General features: G+C 41.7%; 1 protein-coding gene across 1 annotated transcript in view; it reads left to right on the forward strand.

Annotated features, from left to right (window-relative positions):
* nrxn2a (neurexin 2a) overlaps window positions 1-26,275 on the forward strand; it is a gene marked incomplete at both ends in the record, with an annotated part of 86,806 nt that overhangs the window by 10,997 nt on the left and 49,534 nt on the right. The window contains 11 exons of the mRNA XM_083987395.1: window positions 1,752-2,053; window positions 6,291-6,452; window positions 10,543-10,972; window positions 11,738-12,121; window positions 12,992-13,195; window positions 16,507-16,533; window positions 21,098-21,217; window positions 21,338-21,719; window positions 22,774-22,964; window positions 23,436-23,609; window positions 24,720-24,839. Of these exons, the coding sequence (XP_083843521.1) occupies window positions 1,752-2,053; window positions 6,291-6,452; window positions 10,543-10,972; window positions 11,738-12,121; window positions 12,992-13,195; window positions 16,507-16,533; window positions 21,098-21,217; window positions 21,338-21,719; window positions 22,774-22,964; window positions 23,436-23,609; window positions 24,720-24,839 (2,496 nt within the window). The remainder of the gene's footprint in view (window positions 1-1,751; window positions 2,054-6,290; window positions 6,453-10,542; window positions 10,973-11,737; window positions 12,122-12,991; window positions 13,196-16,506; window positions 16,534-21,097; window positions 21,218-21,337; window positions 21,720-22,773; window positions 22,965-23,435; window positions 23,610-24,719; window positions 24,840-26,275) is intronic.

Consider the following 26,275-nt stretch of genomic DNA (forward strand, 5'->3'; position numbering starts at 1 on the left):
AGAGACTAATGGGACCACTGATCCTGCTGGCTTAAATTGGCCCCTGAGTTCAGAAGCCGACATTTACTGTACAAACAAACATTGGCTTAACAGACAGCTTATCCCTCTAACAACTTGCTCAGTAGCTTGGAGGCTGCATCGCAATAAACAAGCGAAGGAGAGGTGAACAAAGAAGGGGCGTCTATACTGACTTGAAACAGCCCACTCATGAGTTCAAGAACTGTGTTATACAATCGTTAACATTATTCATGTGGTTCAATGTAAAATAATAGTTTAATGTCAAAAGTAATGCAGCTGGAAGTGAGAGTTTTACTGTGGATTTCAATATTGTGAGGATTAAGAGTGGGTGTCAGAATGTGTTAATGTACTGTATGCGTGTGCAAGGCCTTAGTGAATTACAAAGCTGAATAAAGAGCAGTGTGTTTCATCCTTTACAATAGGACAGAGGCAAAGCCCACAGGGCTGGTTGGCACAATCACAGTAAAACATTGTCATAGTTGTATGACCACTTGATACTGTGGTGTCAAGTCCAGCATCTTTATCTATCTATCTATCTATCTATCTATCTATCTATCTATCTATCTATCTATCTATCTATCTATCTATCTATCTATCTATCTATCTATCTATCTATCTATCTATCTATCTATCTATCTATCTATCTATCTATCTATCTATCTATCTATCTATCTATCTATCTACTGTATCTATCTATCTCAAAAAGCATTAACTTATTTAGGGTGTAGTCATAAGACATACTGTACATGTACTGTAATATATAATGAAAGATGATTTCATATGTTGTGAAAGGATGTCTGATTGGGTTGTTAGTGCAGTTTGTGAAAAGCTGGATACTAAGAAACATTGAGGCAGACAAGCTCAACGTCAAACTGTTTTCAGTAGAACTGCTGGGGAAATGGTTCTAGCCATCAGATTTTACTGGACATTTAACATATGCTATTTGAGTTTTATTTGTAATATTGGCCTGAATTAGAATATTTTCTGAAGCCAAACACATTTATATTGCTGTTTTTAAAATGCCACTCTTGATAAAAGGATGAGGCTGGTATTATTTTATATTTTCTGTGTTGTTCACAAAACACCAGAGCCAGTAAAGTGTTAGCTGATGTTAGGCCTTTACTTCTGCCACATTTTTGGCACTCAACTCTAATTCCATCTGTCCAGGAAGTCTTTTCATGTTTTTAAAAAGGCCATGTGATTTCTTCAAACAGCTGTGCACCTGAAGGTTTTAGCTAACTCGACTCAAGTCGGAGTAAATAAAGTGAGATTTACTTCACCGGGACAGTGCATGTGGGATTGATTCAAAGTAAACTTCACTGCCTATGTTCACTGTAATAAAACCCAGAGGGAAACTGGGATGGAGGTCTAAGACGCAGTGGAATAAGATACATTTGGCCTTATCAGTATTTGTTGGTTTTGGTCTCTTCGTTGCTTTGTTGACAATAAGAAAATATAGTATTAGTCAACAACAGTTAAACATACAGACTGTTGCCTCCCCGTAGTAGTGTGTTGGTCCATCACAATCTACACTGTAACATATGTGAGTAGCTCCACAAATACATCTGTTCAAATTATTATTATTATTGGACAAATATTTCACTCTCAACAACACAATGCTGTTGCTTTCCTGTTCATTATAGCCTTGTTTACCTGTCTCTGCTGTGCAGTAGATCAAGCTTAAGCCCGATGTCTTCAAGAGTTACCTAAGATGTTTCTCCTCCCCCCCTCAGGGCAGGAGGAGTCAGTGGCCACCTTCAAAGGCAATGAGTTCTTCAGCTACAACCTGTCCCAGACCCCCATTCAGAGCAGTTTGGATGAGATCACGCTGTCCTTCCGCACCCTGCAGAGGAACGGCCTGCTGCTTCACACAGGGAAGTCGGCCGACTATGTCAATCTGTCCCTGAGGAACGGAGCTCTGTGGCTGGTCATCAACCTCGGCTCCGGCGCGTTCGAGGCCCTGGTGGAGCCTGCCAGTGGGAAGTTTAATGACAACGTCTGGCATGATGTTCGAGTGACACGCAACCTTCGCCAGGTGTGTACACATCCATTTCCTCTGACATCTGTGCTTGTTACCTGTAAGAATGAGAAACTCAGACTTTTTGTGAACAATACAAAATGACAGATGGATTTTGTTGGACCCTGGCAGAAAGGATCTAAAATCATGTTCATCAGAAAATAGTCACAGTATACTGTGAATGAGCACTTGATAATGTGTACAGTAATTATCTTTAATATTTGGCTCAAACCCAAGGTAATACAGGTCCTTTCCTACACTATCAGTGTAAATACTAACAAATACTGAGTTGGTTTCTTTTCAGTGTTTAATATTTCTGCTCTGCTGGACTCCCAGCCTCCTATTTTCCACGTTGTGATAGATATTACAAGCTCATATTAGGTCATTGCCCTCTTTCTCGTGAAGTAGATTGCTTTGGTGGGTCCTTTTATAATCAGAAACTTGTTTTTTTCTCTATAACCACAAGATTGCTGTGAAGGTCTTTTTACCTTATTAAAAGAAAAAAACTCTCAACTCTCACAGCAATAGCCATCATTTTCATGCGTCCTGCATTAGCGTTGGGATCTCAGGAGCCTGGTCATTTTCTTATATTTACAGAGCAATGATTGTCAGAAAGATAGTTTTCAGACGTTCAACAAACTCGACTGAAACAACAAGCCAAAAACACTTTTTTTTGTGGTCGTAGGCAGCTGTGTCACAGAGGTCATGCAAGAAAAAGTGAAGCTTATATAATGACTACAGCCATTGCATGTATGTCTGACATTGCACCGCTGTACCTACTGTACTCAGCCAAGTACAACTCGGCCCTAAGGTTTCATATTCATTATCGTTGTCCAGTGGACAGGACACAGACCTGAATTCCTAAACTAATTGACTCCCGAGATGTGTGTGTGTGTGTCATATTAAATGTTACCCTGCTGGCACTCTACAATTAGTCCCATCACACCGTACCTTAAAGCTCCACTGATCAATGCTTTTTTTTCTTTATATTAACACAGTTTTAATGACGCGGTTGCAGTAACAAACCCACGGACAATTACCCATTTCTGTAGGTCTACGGAGCGCGTGAGCTTGCAAATTTACGGCACGGTTCAGCACTCTCATCAGTCGTGTTTCTGGTAACAGTGGTCGACAAGCAGCAAACGAGTTTTGACACATGGAGTTATTTGCCCAGCACCAAAGTGCAGACAGACGGTACGAAGAAAAGCTGAAGACCTGGATGTTTTTCTGGTGAAGACCACACAGGAAAAAAAATGACAGAGGACTGACACAAGTCTGAATGTTAAAGTTGCTCTTTTTTTAATATACAGTATTAAATAGAAGTGAAGCTCCAGCAGCCACAGAGTCTCATTTGCGGTCACCTGGTGAATATTCACTCTCCTTGAGCTTGTTGTTGGTTTCTGCAAACACCTGAGGGAAATATCTGGCACTGTAGCAGCTCCACTCTGCTGTGTGAGCAGGAAGTACAGAGTGTGTTTTAAACAGGATTTTGACCACTGATGTCAGCTCCGGAAAAATGTGCAGCCACTCATAGTCAGTTCTGTCTTTTTAAGCTCAGCTAATGTATTCTAACGTATTCTCTTAGCTTATTCGTCAGACTCTCCTGGTGACACAGATGTCAAAACGCCATAGCTGGGATTAATAAATGTTTTTGGAGCATTAACTCAGTGTGGACATTTTTTTTTGGAACCACTTAATATGCCTCAGTCTGCCAATGCACTTGGCACAAATTGGTAAATGTGTACAATATGTTGAGGCACACAAATTATATCAGCACAAGCAGAGCCCCTTTGAGCTGAAGTGTGATGCAATGCTCTTACCTTAAAACTGTATTTAAAAATTTGGCTTCCGATCACTTACTGTTGTAAATTTCCATGAACCACGACTAAACCAACCACATCTCTCTACAATGAGCTCTGCCATGCGCAATGCATTTAAATGTTGGATTTTCTTTGCAGAAGAAGAGCTCGTTCTGTATCTAACTATCTCATCATTACCAATATATTCTGCACTTGTCATATTAACCTGCATATAAACTTGCATCTTCCCCCACATCTATTTCCTTACCATGGCTTCCAGAAGAGCGGCAATCCAATGCTTACAACCTCACTTATGCTTTCAGCCATGCATTTGATCCCTGTGTAAATTGCTTTCCCCTCAGATAAGTTACCTCACTGACATGTAGATAGGGGGAACTGTAACTCCCAAGAGAGTGCTGGTGGAAACATTTTATTAGATCCGGTGCTGCTTTTCAGGCTAGAATTCCTCCCATTACTATCTCTCCTTCCATCTGTTTTTTTTTTCTTTCACTGTCATGGCTGAACTGATGTGTTCATTCTCTCTTTTTCTGATCCTTATTAATGATGCATCCACCTATTCATGGGCGGGTGCTGTAACGCATGCGCTCCACTAACAGTCACTATGTTACCCTTTAATCAGCTCTCTCTAACTGGATGCATATAAATACTGTAAAAATTGCAGATAAAAGGTCAGTTTTAAAGTGTTACAGCCTGGACTGGAGTCTGAATATTATCCTAATGCCTGCGTCTAATTAATGACACTTTTGCCTAATTCAGTAATTACCTTCGAACGCATTCATCCCTCACTTTTGATTTTCAAATGCCAGGAAATTAACTGTCTGGAGTGCCAGGATATGGTTTAATACCCACTATTAGACATTGGTCATGCTTTTCTAGGCATTGTAGAGTGAAAGAAAAAGCAACATCAATCAGTTTTAAGACACTTTTTTACTTTCTGAAGTTTCTGTGCAGTATCATCCACCCACATTCGAGCCATGCCAGTGTCCAATGCCCAAGCCAAAGATACTCAAGTCTTCAGCACTAGATGGACAGAAATCAATATCTGCCAGTCCCAGAGAATGGTCGGGCAGGACCTCATTTTAGAGACCTGACACCTGAAGGTACCTTGTCGGGTCATTCTTTCGTCTCTTATCCTCTTTGCTTTTAACAAACCGGTGATTTTCACAGAATGGACACCACAGATTTTTACAAAGTTAAGCCATTCTCCAGACACACTTTTAGGACTTTTACTGCTCACGGCGCTCGATAGCGAGTCCCAACATTTTCAATGTGTTTTTGTCTGCTTATTGAAGCCTGACTAGGTGATAATGAGCAATCTCTTCTGAGCGACTGCACCACTTTGCTATTAATGTACACTCAAGTTCTGTGCTCATGTGTAGAAATGTAGCTTACGGCCTCCGTTGTTCTTCGGCCTTCATTGTTGCAATCATTCTCTTTTAATGGAAATAAACTCAGTTCTTAACTTTAATGATTATTGTTCCATAAACATGTTATATTGAAATCTAATTTTAGCAAAATTACATACTAAATTAAAAACAAGGAATTCAAATCAGACTCTAAAAATAATTAAACATGTGTACACTGTGTTCAGTGAAGGGGCTCAGGCTGTTTACCTGACAGTTTTTGGAGCTTTTTTCTCTTTCTTCCATATGTACTGGCCTGATTTTAACAAAGAGTTTTATGAATGACATCTTTCCACTCCAGCCCTGCTTTTCTAAAAGATGATTGTGAATGGCCTGAGACCAATTAACTGAATATTTGAACAGCTCTGTTGGAGCTGTCATTTTTCCATCTCTTCACCTGAAATGCAATTTACCGAAGGCAGTACAATGTGGAAAAGGACCATTGGCTTGTAACACAGTTTTTAACGCTTTCTGAAAACCTAAATCACCGTTCCCCACGCCCCAAAAACGACGAACATAATTGTTTTCACTCATCATCTCAAACTGGGAGCTGTTATATTTGTTCAGTAATACATGCTAACTGTAGGCTTATTGTCATGACAACAGGCATATCATTTTTTTCCCCGCACAGCCCTATTGAGTCATTCATTTCCATTGTCTCAATGTTCTGATGAGACAGATATGAGAATAATCTTGTTTTGTTGCAGCAAATATTGCCGTCTCTTTAATCTCGAATTAATTGAGTATACTGTGGCATGCATATTGCTTTGGAGCAAAATATCATTGGAAAGAAAATTTATGGTATATTGACTCCACTGCAATCCTCCTAATATATCAGAAACAGGGATCAGCAGAGATTAGTGAACCCTTCAAAGCTGTTCTTGTAATTGCCTTCTAGATCCGACCAGCTCAACCAGAATCAAGAAAACGAAGCATGAAATAATTAGGCCAGTTCTTTCTGTTTGACTTAAAATCTCTCTGTGTCTTGTCGTTTATTTTCCTCACGCTCTCCACATGGATCCTTCTACGTAGGTGACGATACTCGTGGACGGGATACTCACCACCACTGGCTACACTCAGGAGGACTACACCATGCTGGGCTCTGATGATCTCTTCTACATAGGGGGCAGCCTAAACACAGCTGACCTGCCCGGCTCCCCGGTTAGCAACAACTTCCTGGGCTGTCTGAAAGATGTGAGTACAGCCTGACCTCGGTCTCGGCAGAGGACTGGAAATACTATCCTACCCTCTCTGTACGGTAGATAGCACTAACCCTCCTATATGCAGAGCATGTTCTGCGTATAGAAAATCACCCCTCACATTTATATTGATTTTCCCGTTGTAGGGTGTTTGAAGGAGGAACATTTAGCTGAGAGGCTGCACAGTGCAGAGCGTATGCATTTATAGATCCCTGTGGGAATCCCTTTGAGAATGTTGCACCTAATATACAGAAGAAACAGATGCATTTGCCCATGTTCGTTCCTGAAACACACCTTTTTGAAGCCTTTTAACTCTGGCCTGTACCTGTCACATTGATTATCTTGAGCAAGCAAGTTCAGATCGTGTACTTAGCATTAAAATGAGTATAGGCAAAGCAGTGAATTATGGGTTAATGTCCAATTTCAGCCCCGGTCTCACAAATTTTTAATGAAGTGAGCAATCTCATAAAAAGCAAGTGATGTGCTCTGTGCATTAAAAGTAAAAGGAATGCTTTCCCCTGGCAAGGAGGGATTAGGAGGAGACATGACTAAAACAGGCAGTAGTTTGATGTTTTAGCGAGGTGGGAGGTAATAGCATTGCCGTCATGGTGGCATGTAGGTGTATACGTATTTTTTTGGCATCAATATGCATCTCAGATAAATGAGTTTTCTTCTCCTAGAGACAGTTGCGTCAAAGGACATAAGACTGTTTATTCCATAAATGCTTATAAACTGTTATTAGGCTGTGCTCTTGATCCCCATTAAATCCAGCTGCATGGGATTCAACAGGGAGTACAAAGCACCAAGGACAGAACAGACACATCACTTAGAAATGGGATACACAAAATGCACAAGGCGAGAAGAGAAGAAATAACAAGACGAAGCTGGTAACAGCTTGAGCAGGTTGGAGCAAAGCAAACAAGCAGCAGCTTCATAATGTGCAGGAGTGAGAACCTGGCAGACAGTATTGTCTTGTTAAAAGGAGATTGATGGCTTATTTAAACACTGTTGGAGACTCTGCACTATCATAAAAATTATTTATCTCTCAGTTTTAAATGTTTCCTATTGGTGGTTATCCACAACGTCTATTCTGTGTTTCCACGCTCAGCCCCATGGCACTTTAACAGATACATTACTGACAGACAGATGCTCTGCATTTATGATTTTTACTTTTGCAGTGTCGGTCAGTTTGTTGGTCTGTGGTCCTGATCTTTAGCTCAGACTGAAATTTCTCAGCAACTGCTGGACGAATTGCCATAAAATGTGTTACTGATATTATTCTAATAACTTTTTTCCCACCTTAACCATATCATATTAAAATTTCAGTTTGCCTAGTGCTGAGGTTCACAACCAAATACCTGGAAAATGGTGTGTTAAGTGCTTATTATTAATGTATATAAGCATGCATTGCTTATAGGTGAAACTAAGATGGTGGAACTGGCGAATATTACCTGCTGAACATGAGCAAATGAGCATTACCATTATGCAGCTCTGTAATTGTGTCCATTAAACTCTCCAGCACAGACACATTTAAAATGAATGTGTATACGTTATAATATTAGCAGTATTTGTTAATCAAGCACATAACATCAACATCTGAGTGCACTCAGGCGTTTGCTGAATGATTTTAAATGGAGAGTCTGCATAATTACTCTGCAGTGTGAATACACTGAAATGAAAATGAGATGTTATTTATGGACAGGTTTGTCCCAGCAACGCTGCCAATGCTGCAACCTCCGCTCTGTGGGCGGTGTGACTGGTGGTGCAGTTGAGACCTACTACAACTGTGCGTAGATGCACAGATGTGCTGTAGGCATGCAGGGAAGAGTATGACGGGATAAAGAGTCATGACTATGGGATGACAAACCTGAGAAGTCCTGGTGAGCAGTGGCAGTGGCAGAGGCAGAGCTGATCAGATGGTATCAGCCCCGCCAAAAAAAAAATCCCAGAAGCCGGGTTCAAAGACGGGTCACTCTGAGCCGGAGCGCTGGATTTGATGATGACCTAGAGGAGCAAAACTCTCACACATACATATTCATTTTGGGAAAGAGAAGTGAGAAGAGTCTAAAATATTTATTGCATGTGCAGTGGATCTATTCAGGGGGATATCCGTCTTATTATATTGAATGTAGAGAGCTTGGGCCATGACTAATCTCTCCAGACATTACAGGATAATAGATGCGAATGCTGCTGTGTAGAGGCCATCAGGTTCATCAGGTACACAGAGAATAATGGCCACTTTCAGATTAATGTCACGACCATAACAACGAGCAGGTAGAGACAAAGTTGTCTTTGAAGTCCCCGTCTTATTGTTCTGCAGTATGAGGACACACATGTTATCCCATACCACATCATTAGGTTCTTCTACTTATATTCCTCAAAGATCGTATCCAATTTGGTTATGAGGAGTGTGTTAACACAGCAGAGAAGATCCTCATCCTCTGCTTGTTGTTTTTCTCTGCTACTTGGGCATAAAAGATATGAGGACTTTGTCATCTGCCCTGTGTTGTCCTTTGGCTTACATAATAGCCTTGCAGAGGTCGCAGCTTGTGTTTTTTTTTGTAGCCATCTATGGGTTTTTAGATGCTGCGTTCCCAGTGGAAAACAATCTCTGTACATAATTGCTAATGTGCTGTTCGCACTTTGTTTAAGTGACGGTCTCTCCATTTAAAAATTGCCTGTTACACTAATTTCTCGATGGTCAGTTTCACCATCTGATTTCACTGCTTAATTAGTCACACCGAGGCAGTGTGAAGTGTGATATTGGCTCAAATTGCCTCTCAGCTCTGCTGTTAGTCCTCTGTGCAGTGTGGTGTGTCACCTCGGGCAGCGACTGGTCACAGAGTGATGTGGCCGATAACAATGGGCTGGGGGTGACTTACCATCGATAGAAAATGAGACAAGGGTTGTCGTCTCCCGCTGTGCATATTGATGAACCCCTGAATCAAAGCAGAAAATAATACAACAGCAGCCCAGAGAAGCCCACACAGGCACCCTATTGACGTATGCTCTCAGTTTAAACAAGGTATTGTGTATCTTTTTATTGTAAGTACCTACCCTTTTAAAAAAACGGCTTGTGTTTCACTTTGTTTCCTGTGATTGATCTAAAATATCAAATCAATAGCCAGATACTGCTCAAAGGCAGAGAGCGGTCTTGCACGTTCACTGCTGTTTTATTTGTCTCTGTTGCTGCCTCTGCATTTAGAGCCTAGAAATAAAAAGGGGCACATCAAAATGAAAGTTAATCCCTTTTTTTCATTCACTCAATTTACCTCTTTAAATAATAAAGTGTGTGTGTGTGTTGAGCTTGTAATGGATGGAGTCCACCTCTCTGCCACCCACCTCTCCTGTTTGGACTTGATCGGTTCCAGTTTACTTGGTGCAAACACAGATAACCGTTTGTCATTGTGTGGGTGCTACGTCTGTGATTCCTCTGCTCCGAATTTAAGATTTTTTTCCATTGTCAGGCTCATTGCGCGCGTTCCTAAGTGATTCAGCTAAATGTTTAAAATGTAAATGTTTGGATTTGCATCTAAATCTAAATGCACTCCCGAATTTCAGCAGCTTTTCAGCTCCGGCTTCCCTCTTGTTTTTCTTGTGACAGTTGTTGTAGTTAATGAATAAATTGTGGGGTAAACCTGAAAACATCCACGTTCAGACAAGCAGACGGGTTCTTAGTGCAGTGAAGAAGAAGGGCGTCTGGTTGAAGCTTTTGACTTTGACTGCTTTGTGAAATAGTTCTGTATGATTCCTCTGACTAGTCTACACAGTATGACACAGGAATGAGCTCAGTGAGATGAAATGCGGCTGATTTCTTTCTTATTAATGCATCAAGCGCGTCTGCATCCGTATAATTAAAGGCACCAGTTTATTTGACACAAGGCTGGAAATGAAACCATCAGGACATTTTCTATCTCAGCTCCGAGTTCAGGGATGATTCACCGCATCTTCTGCCGCGTGTCCTCGCGTGTTGCTGTGTCATATCGATTCTAGTGCTTATTAATGAGTAATATTCAACCTTTGCACCGAATGTATTGCTCTCTCCGTCTTGACACCTTCGCCATGACATCTCTCTCATTTATTAGGTGGTCTACAAGAACAATGAGTTTAGACTGGAGCTGTCACGGCTGGCTGAACAGCGAGACCCTAAGATCAGTATCCATGGTGACCTGATATTCAGCTGCGAGAATGTGGAAGCCCTGGAGCCGGTCACCTTCGACACGCCATCTGCCTACTTGACATTGCCCCGGTGGAACACAAAGAAGACAGGCGCCATATCTTTCGACTTCCGCACCACGGAGCCCAGCGGCCTGTTGCTGTACAGCCACGGCAGCCTGCAGGGAGCGCAGCCCGACAGGAAGCCCAGGGCCGACTTCTTCGCCATAGAGCTGCTGGATGGGTTTCTCTACCTGGTCATGGACATGGGCTCCGGCAGCATCAAGATGAAAGCGAGTAACGTGAGGCTCAACGACGGCGAGTGGTGCCACGTGGACTTCCAGAGGAACGGACGCAGTGGTAAGATAATATAAGTCGGTGTGTTTGTGAAGGCAGGAGGGGGGAGGGGCTACCGTCTGCTCGTGTTACTCTGCCTCTGCCGGGGTTTTAGCTGCAGAGTGGAAAAGGTTGCAAGCTGTGAAACTGCAATATGCCAGCATGGATACAGTCACATCAGCACAAAATGTTTGTTTTTTTAAATTTCTTTTTGCCTTTTTATTCACAGCAGTGAAACATGCATGGATGTTAGGTTTTAATTACAACAATATTTTAGTTGCTATAATATATGTATGACATTTTGAAATCTGTGTTAACCTATTTCACAAGTGGCCAATTATACAGTCATCCACTTCAAATTAGGAAATGTCTGCCTTATTAGTACAATCCAAATGTCTGCCCTATTAGCAGCCAAAAAAACACATTCACACATTCACACATACACACACTGCTTTCTACTCCTTCCGTCTCATTTCTATAAATAATTTTTCATCCGTTCCTAAACAGGGTAAAATCACGATGTGGATTTGTCATTCGTATTTCTTCACTTTTCCCGAGCAAGTTTAAGTTTCTGCTTTTGTTCACAAAATCAGTGCCTAAGAGCTGGCAGTGCAGTTTCTTTATCCACACTTTACAACAAGCCCAGACTGCTGCCCATTTCTTCCTCAATCTCACACCTTTTTCTCACTTTCACTCGGCACAACCCACACACACCTGTCTTCATTTTCTGCAACACAAAAAAACACTGTATAAGTCCAAGTTGACTCACTGCTACTGTCTTCCCTCCAGGCTTTATCTCTGTGAACAGCCAGAGCGTCCCCTTCTCTGCTAATGAAGGCAGCGAGATCCTCGACCTAGATGGCGACATGTATCTCGGGGGTTTACCCGAGGACCGCCTGGCCCTCATGCTCCCCCCCGAGGTGTGGACGGCCTCCCTCGGCCTCGGCTACGTCGGCTGCGTGAGGGACCTCTTCATCGACGGGCAGAGCCGCAACCTGTGGAGGCTGGCGGAGGATCAGGGCGTCACAGGTGTCAGCAGCCTCTGCACCAGAGAGACTCACGTCAGGTGTACCAGAGACACATGCGCCAACGGCGGACACTGCAAAGAGGGCTGGAACCGCCACATTTGTGACTGCAACGGCACCGGCTACCTCGGTCGCAGCTGTGAGAAGGGTGAGAGTTTCTGAGAGGGGATGGTGGTGGATGGTGGAGGATAAGTGATTTCAAATTGCTGCTGCAAAGCTTTTAACACACTTTGGCCAGTATTTTATTTATCAACCTGGCTCTATGGTAGCTTTAAAGTGCCTGTGTCGATGAAGGGGGGAAAAAAACAGTCGATACAAAGAAAATTCATTAGCATGCCTTAATGTTGAAGCCTCCAAACAATAATAACTTCATTTGGAAGCGCGGCGTGATCATCTACATACTGTATAATATCGATTTGTAGAGAATCAGCTCAGGATAACCTGCCATGTCCACCAAAGCAGCCGAGGTGCTGACGAAGGGACAATAGAAAATTCACTTGTTTTTCATTTAAGCCATTCAAAAGTAAATTACAGTATTTTCCCGCAGGATAGTGATTCATTAATGAAGTGTCAGTATCATGAGGTTGCCAGTGCTATGTGTGTGTCATTAGAGATGCTGTGCTGCTTCGGCAGAGTGATTCGGCCTGAATCACTCTGCATTTACCATGCAGATGGTTTTCTCACAGAGAGGCCAAATTACGCAGATCCATTGGCAGCTAATAGTATGAGGGATATATGAAAATCCCTCTTGTATTGCCCCATGATGGGTATAAATCCTTCAGAAATTTGATTGCCGCTGCAGTCTCACCGCTGCCTTCATATGCTCCAGGCTGTTTCTGCCATCTGCTGCGACTGATGGAAACTGCAATCTAAAATAATATCATGGTGTACCTGAATTAAGCTCAAACAGGATCCAGGTCTCATTCCGTGAATGCACACTTTTGCGTTTTTAATTTAGTGTTGTGATTCCCTGCGGGATTCATTGTCTGATAAGCCTTCGTGTTCCTGAAATCCACAGAGGCTACGATGGTGAGCTACGACGGCAGCATGTATCTCAAGGTGCTGCTGCCAAGGACGCTGCACACAGAGGCCGAGGATGTGTCCCTGCGCTTCATGTCCCAGAGGGCCTTTGGGCTGCTGATGGCCACCACCTCTCAGCAGTCAGCCGACACCCTTCGCTTGGAGCTGGACGGAGGCAGAGTGAAACTCACTGTGAACCTGGGTAATGCTGCTGCAGCAAATGCGAGCAGATAATACCACTTGACCTTTCAGGACATGTCACCCAGCCAGACTACTCATAATATCAGTTAGTCTCAGTCTCTCCCATACCCATCCACATATACAATAACTGCAGTTGCTTAAAAAAAAAGAAAAAAAAGTTCAAGCCTCTTCTCTTTTGCATGAGGCTGTAATTATTTTATTTATCTAATGCAGACATGCAGTGGTTGTGCCAAATTTATCCTATTGAGATCTTTGCAATTGGAAATAAACAAATTAAATAATGAATGGCCGATTTAAAATGAAAGGGATAAGTCATTGATTAATGATGCATTTTAACAGTTGTTTTCCACCTACACTTAAGTTTGTTCATGTCAGAAATTAAAAACCATTACATGTTTTTTAGCAAACTTATATTCTGCCCTGAATTTGTGCTCTAACACCAACCTTTAATGTGTTTCCCATTCCCAACATTAACGCAGCATCAATGTTAATTTCATTTCATATCAATTCAGATATTAATTTCACCAAAAAAAATCAACTCAAAAAAAAATTTGACCTTTAAAGTGACTGTTTCATTCATCATATCAGATGGATTTCAGAGAAATGTCACTTTGAGTTTAATAATGGTTTATAGATGTGATTTAAAGAAATAGTTTGACCTACAGTACACTTATCAGCTGTCTGGCAGAGAGATAGAAAAGAAGACTCATATCTGTGGCCGATATGTGAAACAGCCAGTCAGTATACGAGTCAGTATTTAAAATCTGTTACTGATCTATTTTGCGCTTAAGGGACAGATAACCGTTTTAGACCATAGACAGTGACTTTCTGGATTCTCCACTGGTTGCCTTGCAGAGAAATGGTCCAATATACAACACTGTTGAATTGTTGAAGTGTATATGTTATAACATGCCCACTGCGGGGGGTACCAAGTTATTGATCTGAAAATAAATAATAGTGTAGAACCATTTAATCCAAATCCAAATGAATATGCCCCTTGCATATCAAATTACAGGCCTCCTGTGGAGAACATGTTTCTGTTACTCACCAAAGCGTGTTAAAGCCTAACAAACATGCTAAATGCGTTCCCCTTTAACATTATTCAACAAGACAGAAATATTGATATAGTATTTTTGACAATATTACCCAACTCTGTGTGTTGTCTTCGTCTGACAGCCAATGCATCGTAACCACTAAACCACCAGGACGACACCTGACAGCACAGTTTTATTTTAGGTTGGACAGAAAAGCTGAAGGAAGAAGAGATCAAATGTTTTTTTAGCTTTTGTCTTTGTGCTGTCACATTTCCAAACACAACAAAACATGTCAAAACAGAGGCAGACAGCAGATATACATGGACAGGACAGGAGTACAGTATGACATGCAGCAAAGGTCTCAGAAGCCACAATTCAATCATAAACCTTGATGATTATACAGTAACCTCGTGTGTATTTTTACACACCAGTGAGAGAAATATCACCTGTTCCCATGGAAAAACATAATGTATTGTAAAAAAAAAAAAAAAAAACTCATCCACTGGTAAAAGACATCAAGAGTGCTCTATCGAAAATAGAAAATCAAAAATCTATCTCCAAGACCCATTTGAGTACATTTTTTTCAAGCAACTGTAGGTGTGTGTATATTCTCTCTCTCTCTCTCCCTCTCCCTCCCTTGCTCTCTCTCTCTCTCTCTCTCTCTCTCTCTCTCTCTCAGTTCATCCAGTGGTCAGGTCCCATCTGACCGTCTCGGCTCTTTCAGCCCTTCAATGGCTTGTCTGCAGTTCAAGGAGAAGGCAGTCAGAGACCAGAACCGTCATTATGCTGAGATATTACCACTCAGGCTGCTCACGCCACAGACGTGACCATTGTCGTTCCCGCCCCGCACATTTAGTGGCCTGTCCAGTTTAGAGTTGCTTCGCTGAGCACAGGGTGCCAGGGATAAACGGACACACACATCCACACACACACTCACACACATGCACATGCACACATACTTGCAGCACAAAAGTTACTCTGGTCTCTGGCTGTCTGTATCCACTGCTCTGTGATGGTTGACAGCTTGAGAGCACCCCTCAGCCACATGACTTACACCAGTACGTTCATGTCCAGTTGGCTAAATTGGTTTCATTATTCGGGACATGGAAGCGATGAGCAGGTGAATCCCATTTCTTTAGCCCAGACATTTAAATGCTGCAGGTGGACTTTGGAGATATTAGCTGTTGTAGACATGAGAAAATGTTAGCAGTGCATCACATTTGTGCTGTTGTCATTTCTTTCCTGGTGTAAGCTTTCATTGTGGCTGCAGGTTGTGCAAATCGCCCTTTTCCTCTGTATTTAACATGGAAAATATATCACTGTCAGGCCTGCAGAACAAGCAGCAGACTGCATCGCTTCACTTAACAGCTGCCGAGGTTTAAGAGTGAAGATCAAGGTTTGGACGTTTGAGTAGAGGTTCATTGGTGCACTGGTGTCAAATTTTCCAAACAGTTAAAATTTCCTAAATCACACGTTCATAAACTTCAATATAGATTTCTGTTAAATTCATGAGTTTTATAATGTCTGTATGACTAATGAATGCAACGAGGCTACTCTCATAAATAGAATATGAAAAGCCACAAAACACCTGAAATGATTAGATCCATTAGGAAACTGGCCATTCATTGCAAATTGTATATAATTCTAGTAATTGCTTAATTGCAGTTGTTCAGACACATGAATCATTGTGCTGCTTTGGTTGATTAGCTTTAAGATTTTTTGTTTTTTATTTTCCCACTTACAATGTTAAAAGTTTTATCATGAGCGACAGTCAGATGTAGAACAAGTTACATTTTTCATTTAGCTTCAGTCACGTTTCCTCGCCACAGCAGAGCGTGCTCGCTACTGTAAATCACCCCCGAGCGCATTGTCAGTAAAACAAAATCAGCGGTGACATCTGTAACAGTCAAATTTGTTTGTCGATGCTGAATGTTAGTGGCCCGATACCCTCTGCTAAAAATAATACCAATGCACCTCTACTTTTATGGTCAATAAAACTCTTATTGATCCCCAACTTTGATCTGGTCTATTGTCCCTCCAGCAGAGCCAGACACACGCTGAGGTTTCCCTTTCACTCGGCGCTCATTTCTTTTCTAATGTTATGTTCACTACAGGGAGGAAAGTGGCGGTTTAGACTCTCAAGGCTGTCCCCGGATGGTGGGCTCTGAAAAGCACTGAACTGTCTGCAGAATGTACCTTGAAGGATGTGAAATATTCTCCTCTTTTGTGCTGTTCTTTTTTTCTTTTAATCTCACCATCTCACTCTCTCTCTCACCAGATTGTATCAGGATAGACTGTAATCTCAGTAAGTGTCTCCTATGATTATTTACTGTAACATGATTTAGAGTACGTACATGCACTGTGGTATGATCATGTGCCTCTCCCTCTATTCCCTCATGAAACACACAGCGTAATTCATTTATTCTGCCACACAATTCTCCTTGTTTACTGTCGCTGCTCACGAGCACCATTACAAAGATAAGAACGTGACTGAGACTCCACGGTGGCAAACAGTTGTACGCTTCAATAGAGTTGCATCCTTTTGCTGTGCAGCACTCATGAAATTCACACTTTAGTAACAGTTTAAATGACACGTTGTCCCATTAGGGCAAATTAATAGTGCTCCATTTAAAAGCAGCTAAATCTGACATGCAACAGTCTGCTGTTGTGCTGCCAATAATTCTGCCATTAATTTGCCTGTGACTGATTAACAGAGCTTGTTAATTGGTTAGAGTTCAATCAGCAATTATCTATAGGGAGAAGCGCAGTGCTCGGTCTCAGTTTGGAGAAAATGCTGATTTTGTTACTGGGTAATCACACTGCAGCTGCAAGACTGAGAGGAAACTTAATCAATAGATGAAGATGAGGCAAGGCTGTCAGCTATCAGAGAGACTGTTTGCTTAAATGATGAAAGGTGTGTGAGATAGTACAGTCTGTTGCAGCCAATTCTTCCTATTTTAGGAGAGAAACTGAGGTAGAATATATCCTCTTAAAGAAAATTTAATCACCAGACATCAGTTTTTCAGCTTCTATTTGCACACCACATATTCCCGCTATTTAAGGCATCCTAGAGCAGACTAGAATATAAAATGCCAATTGGATAAGTTGTATGAATGTATAAAATGTCTTAAATCCCCTGAAAGGAGTTCATCCAAACACTCTGACTGGTAACTCCTAAACTCCTCTGAAGTGGAGTGGTACTTTACATTGTGGTGTGATGATGTTGGAAGTTATGATGTAGATTATTGCTCTCGCCTGATAGTGAGAGACAGGCAATTTAAGTTTGGGTCAGAGTAGAGTGAGAAATAGATAAACGCTGTTCGCCAGTGGAGAGGTGAACGTCTCTCTGATACTGATCATCCAATACAGAGGAGGCTTATGAATGCTCCTAAGCGTTATCACTGCAGTCGAGTGCTGCCTGAAAGCTCATTTCAACCCCTCACGTATGAATTATTCCTGGCTCCTGTAAAATAAATCATCAAACAGTTAATTTTCAATTTTTCAGTGATTTAGAAAGATGCCTGAACATTAGTCATTACATAGTATTTATAATAACCTGACATGAAGGGAACCATGGCAACATCAGTTTATGTACTGTACTTTCAAACACATTTTGATATTACGCATGCATAATAGAAAAATCAATACCTCAGTCCGTTATGTCATTTTGTCTCATGTTAATCTATTGATCGGAGCGCCAGATATAAAGGCTGCAGAGTAAAAAGGGACAGTTTAACTGTCACAACTGATTTACGACACACGTTTGAGCCTAAGCAACAGTTCATTATACTTGGAGGGGGGAGGTGGAGGGCAGTGGCACAACGGTACAGTGGGTTGTCCACCGAGTGCAAAGTTGGTGGTTTTATCTCTTTCTGAGCAAACGCTGAGGTGAAACAACTACTTCACTTGACTAAAATGAAATAAGTAAACTGAAAATGCAGTGTAAATTAATAGATGACAATGTTTTAATGAAGGTGAGTAGCATGTGTGTGTTTGTGTGCGTGTGTGTGGACAGTACCGTCTCTGTAAACCAGAATATCCCAACAGCAGGAGAGCAAGAGCAGCTATTTTTAGAAGGTCCATTTAAAAGTAAAATAGACAGATACATCATGATGCAGATCACAATAAGAGGGAAATAAACTGAACATCGATTAACAAAGAAAGCCTGTACTCTTATGTTCTATATGTACTCGTATATCTGCTCAACACATTGCCTTGTCTGCCACTAGATGGCATTGTACCATCATGCACAGTTCCCAGAAAGCTGTGTACAGTCGTGTCTGTGTCAAAATTAATCATCCTCCCGATCAATTATATTATATATGTATGCTACACCAGTGACCTCTGAAGAGCTTTGTGCTGCAGATGTGATGATGAATGGCTTCTAAATAGATTTTGCGCTTGATAATAGAAAATGGAGCCAAATTTTAAATTGCACAATTATCTGCCTAAATGATTTAGGCAACCACAGTTCAGTGGATGCCATCAGTGGGGAGAATCGCAGTCCGCACCACAGACTGATTGTGAATTTTAGGATTAGCCAGAAAAACCCGATAATGAGACCGAGAATTGAGATTTCTTAGGTGAGGCGTTCATGTGAGTGTAGTTGTTTTCTGAAGGAATCAAAGAGACAGCCCGTCTGCAGCAGCTGCTTGGAAGCTGTCCACAACTGGATCCACTGTGGGAGGGTAATAGCTAGTAAGAACAAATGTTGCTGCAGTGCTCTTGAGTAATTCTCTCCGATGGGGGAATAATGCTACACTGCACACTTTTGAAATGAGGCATTTGTTCTGCAAAATTACAGAATTACCATAACATGCTTTGATTAATGCGCACATCCTGCATTCAAAAGCCTCAGCTCACCCATAATGCTGACCTGTATAACCGCACCGTGCCTTTGAAGTTATCCTTGTTTGAAAATATTAATCGAATTCAATTTTAACTGAGGATCAAACTGGAGAAAATAGACTCTTTACATGTGCGCCTCGCTCTCGAGCCTCTGGAAGCTGAGCCCGTGAAGCAAAGGTACTTAGGATGGAGCACACATTTCAAAGGGTTTACAGTCAGATGTCTGTGTGAATACATATTATATTCCACCATTTTACCAGCCTCTGCAGTGTTAGAGATAGATCACAATGTAGTGTCATGTTTACCTCGGGTGCTTTATTTGTATTTACTCTCCAGAGAATAATACTAATTATACTATGTCTGCTACAGCTGTTAGATTCTACAAATAACTATTAAGCGTCTCGATTAAAGGAATGCAGCCTGCGCTGTTACTGTAGGACATTGTTTTATAATGATTCAAATCAGTGCAGCTGTATCAGCTATCTGTCATTTTTAATTCCACACATTCTTCCTACATTACCCACAATGCTTTGTGAGAGCTGGTGGTGAATTTACTGTAGAGACATACTACTAGCAGCTAGCGTAGCCTGGAGCCACCGTCTACAGAGGTTCAGTGGCTTACTTCTTTTTAATGCCACACCCGCTGAGTTTCTCTTTTCATTTCAAGACTCGTAGTCTTCACCCCCAGCTGAGGCCGACTCAAGTGACATCACTCGAAGCAATTTACCAAATTCTGCTGCTCAGCTCCCACAGGAGTCGCAAAAAAGCCTTGAAACAACTTTGTTTTGTTTTTGTTTTTTTCCACATATGCGGTAGTGTAGCTCCACAAGACCTGTAAACAGAGTTTGATGTGTAAAATTGCTGGAATTCCCTTTTAATGAGTATACGAGTATCAAAGAGATACATGTTTATATATAATTCATACAACAAAAACAAGAACATCCCTCACTTTCCTCACAAGAGCTCTCACAGCTTTTCTACATCAGTGGGTTATTATAAAGTTTGGGTTTAGTCCATGACATGAGGCAGGGATTCCTCCCTACAGATAAGATGAACTGCAGCATCCCAACATCTCCTGTTTCATTAGAGTAAACCTTGTCCACGCCTCTTTTTCTGATGGACATTTACAAGGCAAACACTTTTTTTTTTTTCTGGACATTATACCAGCGAGTGGCTTGTTTTCCATTATCCAAGTAAATCCATCAGATACAGAGGGAGCAGGATTTGATGGGATTGATCTGTCTGGCGCGCGCAGTCAATATTCAGCAGGTGGATGGTGGTATCATGCGGTGCTCAGAAAAGACACTTGATATGCAGACCTGGACAAAGTCTCCAGTCGCAGTATTATTTCCCCGAGGATGAAACAGTGATGTGCTCGGAAACCCGTTGATGTTTTCCATTTATTGCCCTCTGTACGTCCCCTGTAATTCTCCTGCACCCTGAGCTCAATTAGACAGACAAACCCCTAAAGGCGCAGTCAGCTTAGGCATGGCCAATTAGTTTCCCAAGCGATGTCAGAACTCCTTTGAACTGCCGTGTCGGCCTGTTGCATAGGCACTGATTCAGGATGACGGTGCTGCAGTGGCAAGCTTCTGCACTGTGACCTATTTTGAAACCAGCGAAAAGGCAGAGGGATAGTGAAGAAATGCTGAAACTTAAAGCTGTGTGTTTGAGCCAAGCCTTTAGATAATACCTAACATAATTCCCAGGCAGACATCAATCAAACGCCACTATAAAGAGCAGTATGCGTCATGCTATCTCAGTAGAGAATTCATTTTACATAGTCAGTCTCTCAGAACAGGAGCTCCTATTGTCACTTATTTCTCTCATTTCTCCTTTTAGCAAATGCAAATGATCAGTAGCAGGTAAGCGTTGAGGGCCGTATGTGTGTGAGTGAGTCTGAAAGGGAATTAGCGTATGCACCCTGAGGAGAGAGTGCTTCTCATGTTGAGAGCCTCGTGTGGAAAAAGTGTACCGAGCTGATTTGGTGTGATTATCACTTGATGCGTTTCTCCTCTTAGGCAAGGGACCAGAGATACTCCTGGTAGGCGAGAAGATGAATGACAATGAGTGGCACACGGTGAAGGTGGTGCGACGGGGGAAGAACCTGCAGCTCTCTGTGGACAATGTGACTGTGGAAGGTACATGAGGACTGAAGGAGCTGCAGTGTCACAGCCACAGATATTCTGAGATATTTGCATTTCAAACTGCATTGCTGTTTTTTTTTTCCTTTTTTTGTTTGTGTTTTTTTTGCTCTACAGGCCACATGACGGGCGCCCACACCCGGCTGGAATTCAACAACATTGAGACAGGGATCATGACAGAGCGACGTTTCATCTCCGTGATGCCCTCCAACTTCATCGGCCACTTGCAAGCTCTCTCCTTCAATGGGATGCTGTATCTAGACCAGTGCAAGAACGGAGACATCTCCTACTGCGAGCTGAATGCTCGGTTTGGCATGAGGCACATCGTGGCCAATCCTGTAACTTTTATAACTCAAGCCAGCTACTTGGCCTTCTCTACTTTACAGGCCTACGCCTCCATGCACCTTTTCTTCCAGTTCAAGACCACCAGTCCCGACGGCCTGATACTTTACAACTCAGGGGATGGTAGTGACTTCATCGTAGTGGAGCTGGTGAAAGGGTAAGTGCTTGGGTGTTTATATAATGCATTCGGGCCTGAGCTGTGGGAAGATAGCAGGGGGTCTTTGGAAGAAGAACAACTTGTTCAGTCTACAGCCAGTGCAAAGAATATTTCTGTTGTGAATCTCAGACCATGTGAATAGGAGCGTTTGTTATCTTTTGGCCCAAAATCACCTTATCATAATTCACATCTTAAATCCATCAGGCTGCAGCGCCGAGGAGAGACACAAATAGCTTTAAAAACATTTGCTCATCATGACTTATTTTTGTTAAAGGGAGAAACACAGTGAGTGGAAACAGAGTGCAAAAACAATAGCTGCTGTTACCAGTGAACAAGTGTCATTCTCATGCTCAGACCTGCTCAAGCACATTTAGCAGCTTGACTCAGTCACAAATGTTTTATTCATGTAAAAACACATTTTTTTTACAGAGAGAATTGCAGAAAAAATTTGTCAAAACAGAGCAAGCAAAGCAAGAATTGCAGCGCCCCACTGTCAAACTGTGCACAGGCTTTCTCCCAGTAATTAGGCAGCAGCAGCAGCAGCAGCAGCATGCCTTGTTCAGCTCCGCAGCCTGCAGCAGAAGCTCTCACAGACAACACAGGCACAAAAAAATGGCTTCCAACACTCCTGTCAAAGTTTTTCTGGCTGCTCAGTTTTATCTGTGAAGTGAAGCAGCTTTGTCATGGATGCTGCTTAACTTTGATTCAGAGAAGATTTAGTTTTTGACAGTGCACTCTGAGATTTAATATCATGATGCTACGCCTAAGGCCTAGCTGTGGGTATTTACTTTGATTCACTGTTTATTTATTTGAACAACAACAAAGCACTTAAAAATCTCTGCCTTTGGTAAAGAACAGTTCACAACTGTCACCAGAATCAGGTGAAAGATCATGTAAACACGTAACAACGCAACACATCTAACTCGTGATTTTTTTGAGTTTTTTTTTAAATAAATCTGAAGCTTGTAAATGTCTTGTGTGTAAAAAACAAACAAACAAAAAAACCAAGATAAGACAAAGTGAGTGTGTGCATCTGCATTGTCCTGTCCTGTAGGTACATTCACTATGTTTTTGACCTGGGAAACGGGCCGTCGCTCATGAAGGGAAACTCTGACAAACCGCTCAACGACAACCTGTGGCACAACGTGGTGATCTCCCGTGACAACAACAACATGCACATCCTCAAGATCGATACCCGCACCGTCACCCAACACACCAATGGAGCCCGCAACCTGGATTTAAAAGGTAACTGGTATTAGATTACAATTACATTTATTCTGTAATTGAACTTTATAATTATAATGAAGAGTACATCAGCTTAGAAACATCCTGCAGTCAGTCCCTTGAATAAGAGGCGAAACATCTTCCTAGACAAATACAAGTCCAGTTGCCTTCGATTCAATTGTTGCCCAGAGATAACAATGACCTGGTTGAATGAAAATATCCACAGACATACAGTATAATTAAAATAACACATCTATGAAATAAAAGGCAGAACAGTTGCATTAATTTGTACAATTGTATCTAATAAAGTGGCTACTCAGGGATTATTCTTGGATTTTCACAATACTCGCATACACCTTCAGTTTAGTCACTTGCTAATTTCTATCTTTTCCTGTGAGCATTAGCTGCACATTCAGTCTGTGTTTTAGGGCATGCACCAACGTAGTTTTGCAAAAGAGATCCTTCTTCTGAACCGACTCCTGTTCCTTACAGGGGAGCTGTACATTGGTGGTCTTGGGAAAAGCATGTACGGCAGCCTGCCCAGATTAATAGCATCCCGGGAAGGATACAAGGGCTGTCTAGCATCTATGGACTTGAATGGAAGACTCCCTGAACTGCTGGCAGACGCCCTCTACAAGGTGGGGGAGGTGGAGCGAGGCTGCGGAGGTGAGGGAGCATGAATCACTCTGTGTATCATCCCTACAGTCAGATTTCCTCATGACAGGTTGGAGATAAATCAGAGTCTAAAACAACCGACTCTCTCAACACCACATTTGTCAGGCTAACAGGTTGGTCAGATACTCCATTGTGACCGGCTTAGCAAACACAGTTTCAGGTTTCAATAGTTCTGATTACACACACTAACAATTAGTACTAATATCACTGCAGTCAAGAAATCCAGCTGCTTTTGTCAAGCTCTAATCAAACAAGAAAGCTCTCGGTGGAGCATGGCGTTCTGTCGAGGCTTAATCATCTCCCCAGGTAGCCATTACCTTAACAGGAAACATTGCACTGATTATGGCAGAATTGTTACATAAGTGAACCCAAATTTTTTGCCTGAGGGTGACACTTTGGTAAAGGTCATGGAGTCTCAGAAATCAAAAGGCGTCTTCCCCTTTGTAACATGAGTGAGCAAATTTGCTTTTACGGCGGCACGACGAATCGGTGAGGAGATTTGATGGTTAGTGATTGTGGCTCCATAGTGGCATCTCCAGCATGAACTGGAAATTCATAATGACTGTGATTGTTTTTTTTTAAAGACCATTTATTTATTTAACCTTTATTCTAGCAGGCAAGACTTAAAGGGATAGTAGCATTTTTTTAAGTGGGGTTGTATGATCTACAAATAGCCCCTAAGTACTTTAATTGCAGTAGAAGACTCTCTGCACTCCTCCCGTTAGCAACGCCAGCCCATAGCCCTGCCCAGAGATTTACAACATACAGTGTTGTGAACAGACCGAAAGAAACTTTTCGCAGCCTAAAAGAGGTTTTACCTGAAAAAAGAATGGGCTGATGTTGCTACCGGGAGGAGTGCAGAGAGTCTTCTACTGCAATTAAAGTACTTCGGGGCTATTTGTAGATCATACAACCCCACTTAAAAAAAATACTACTATCCCTTTAACAACAAGCTTAATCTGAAAGGTTTATTTTGAGACTAAAATGTATTATAGTTATAAGATACAATTGTAGTAGTAATAATCATAATATAGTGGTGAAGATGAATAATTATGGCACAGAGAGAAGGCAGCTGATAAATCTGCTGTCACTGCCCTGCAGGTCCCAGCACCACCTGCACAGAGGACTCCTGCCACCACCAGGGTGTGTGTCTGCAGCTGTGGGAGGGTTTCTCCTGTGACTGCACCATGACCACCTATGGGGGGCCGTTCTGCAGTGACCGTAAGTACAGATGTTTTACTCCTGAGTGGGTGCAACTGTGGGGGGGTTTTTCAATCAAAAACTAGATACAATAGCGATAATGATCAGACCCCAACACTGAATAAATAATCACCAGTTTAAAAAAAAAAAAGTCAATTGCCTTTAGAAAAAACAATTGGAGAGACACACTGTTGGTTTTAAGGTTGTAACAATGCATCGTGACAGATGTCTTCACAGATTAGATTAAAGTGTGGCCTTTCAGAGCCACTAACAGTGGGCGTCAGGGCGGCCTGGTGTTAACTGGTTGGCCAGTTTGTCACGACTGTTGAGGAAAACACTGTAACCAAAACTTGAGCTGTTCAGGAGATACTGTAAGACAAAAGGTTTGGCTTTATCTTAGACCCCTTAACCCATTTTTGGCTTGTGGAGCCTTAAAGTTAATAATGATAATAATTATGATAATAATAATGAAATATCTACCTGTGTTCTCGCTTGTCAGTAAAAAAAAAAAAAATAGATGTTTGTCCTCTTGGATTGTTTCCTTTGAAGGATTTCAGAGCTCCAAAGAGGTAACAGTATGTGGTATTACACAAACAAAAGGAGAAAAACACAAAGACGGTTTTGTATATCTGAAATATTTTGTTTTCTTTCTCATTCCTTTAATCCTCTGTTGGCCTAAAGTGTTTGATTGCTTTTGCTTGAACAAGCCGCAAACCTTCAAGATCAATCTGCTCTCACGACTGCACAACCACACAAAAAGTGACATAACTGAGACACCATTCAGGGGAGACTTGATCTCCGCTGTGATTGATCGCTCGTTGTTTGCAAATGAATTGAAACCAGTTGCTGCCTCAAAGGTAGAAAATCAATCAATCTGAAGACTCTTTGGATAATAATCCAAATCATTCAATAGTGGCCACTGGATAAAGCTTTTAAAAGCTTTTAAAGTATTTCAAACATTACACAGTCCTTGGTGAAAATGAGGCTTTTCTTTTTCCAACAATAACTTACACAGCTTAAGTGATACTGTTGCTCTCTGTTTTTTTTTTCTTTCCTTTTACATGGTCTCACACTCACAAGGAAAAGTAATGTGACGGGAAACATGTCTCCATGTCGTGGTCTTACACTCTCAACCACCAACATTAACTATTTAACAGATGCATTTGAGTACATGTTTGTTAACTGTATTCCTCGCTGAAGGAAGGGGGGTTCACACTAATTGCACATGACACTTTGATAGCTCCGTTTTTGAAAAACCTCTTGTCTGATTGCTTATAAAGAGGCCTCAGTGTCCAAAATAATAGAGCCAGACTTTTACCAGAAGCTTTTCATACTTATAATGGCAAGAGATTAAGCTCATTGGTCCGGTGGTCATGGCAAGTTAAGCTTCATTTGCTGCAGAATCGTTTAGAATAACTGCATTAATTGTGTCTTAGTGGTAATCATTATCGAAACGT

This window comes from Trachurus trachurus, assembly GCF_905171665.1.
Source record: "Trachurus trachurus genome assembly, chromosome: 14".
Classification (NCBI taxonomy): domain Eukaryota; kingdom Metazoa; phylum Chordata; class Actinopteri; order Carangiformes; family Carangidae; genus Trachurus; species Trachurus trachurus.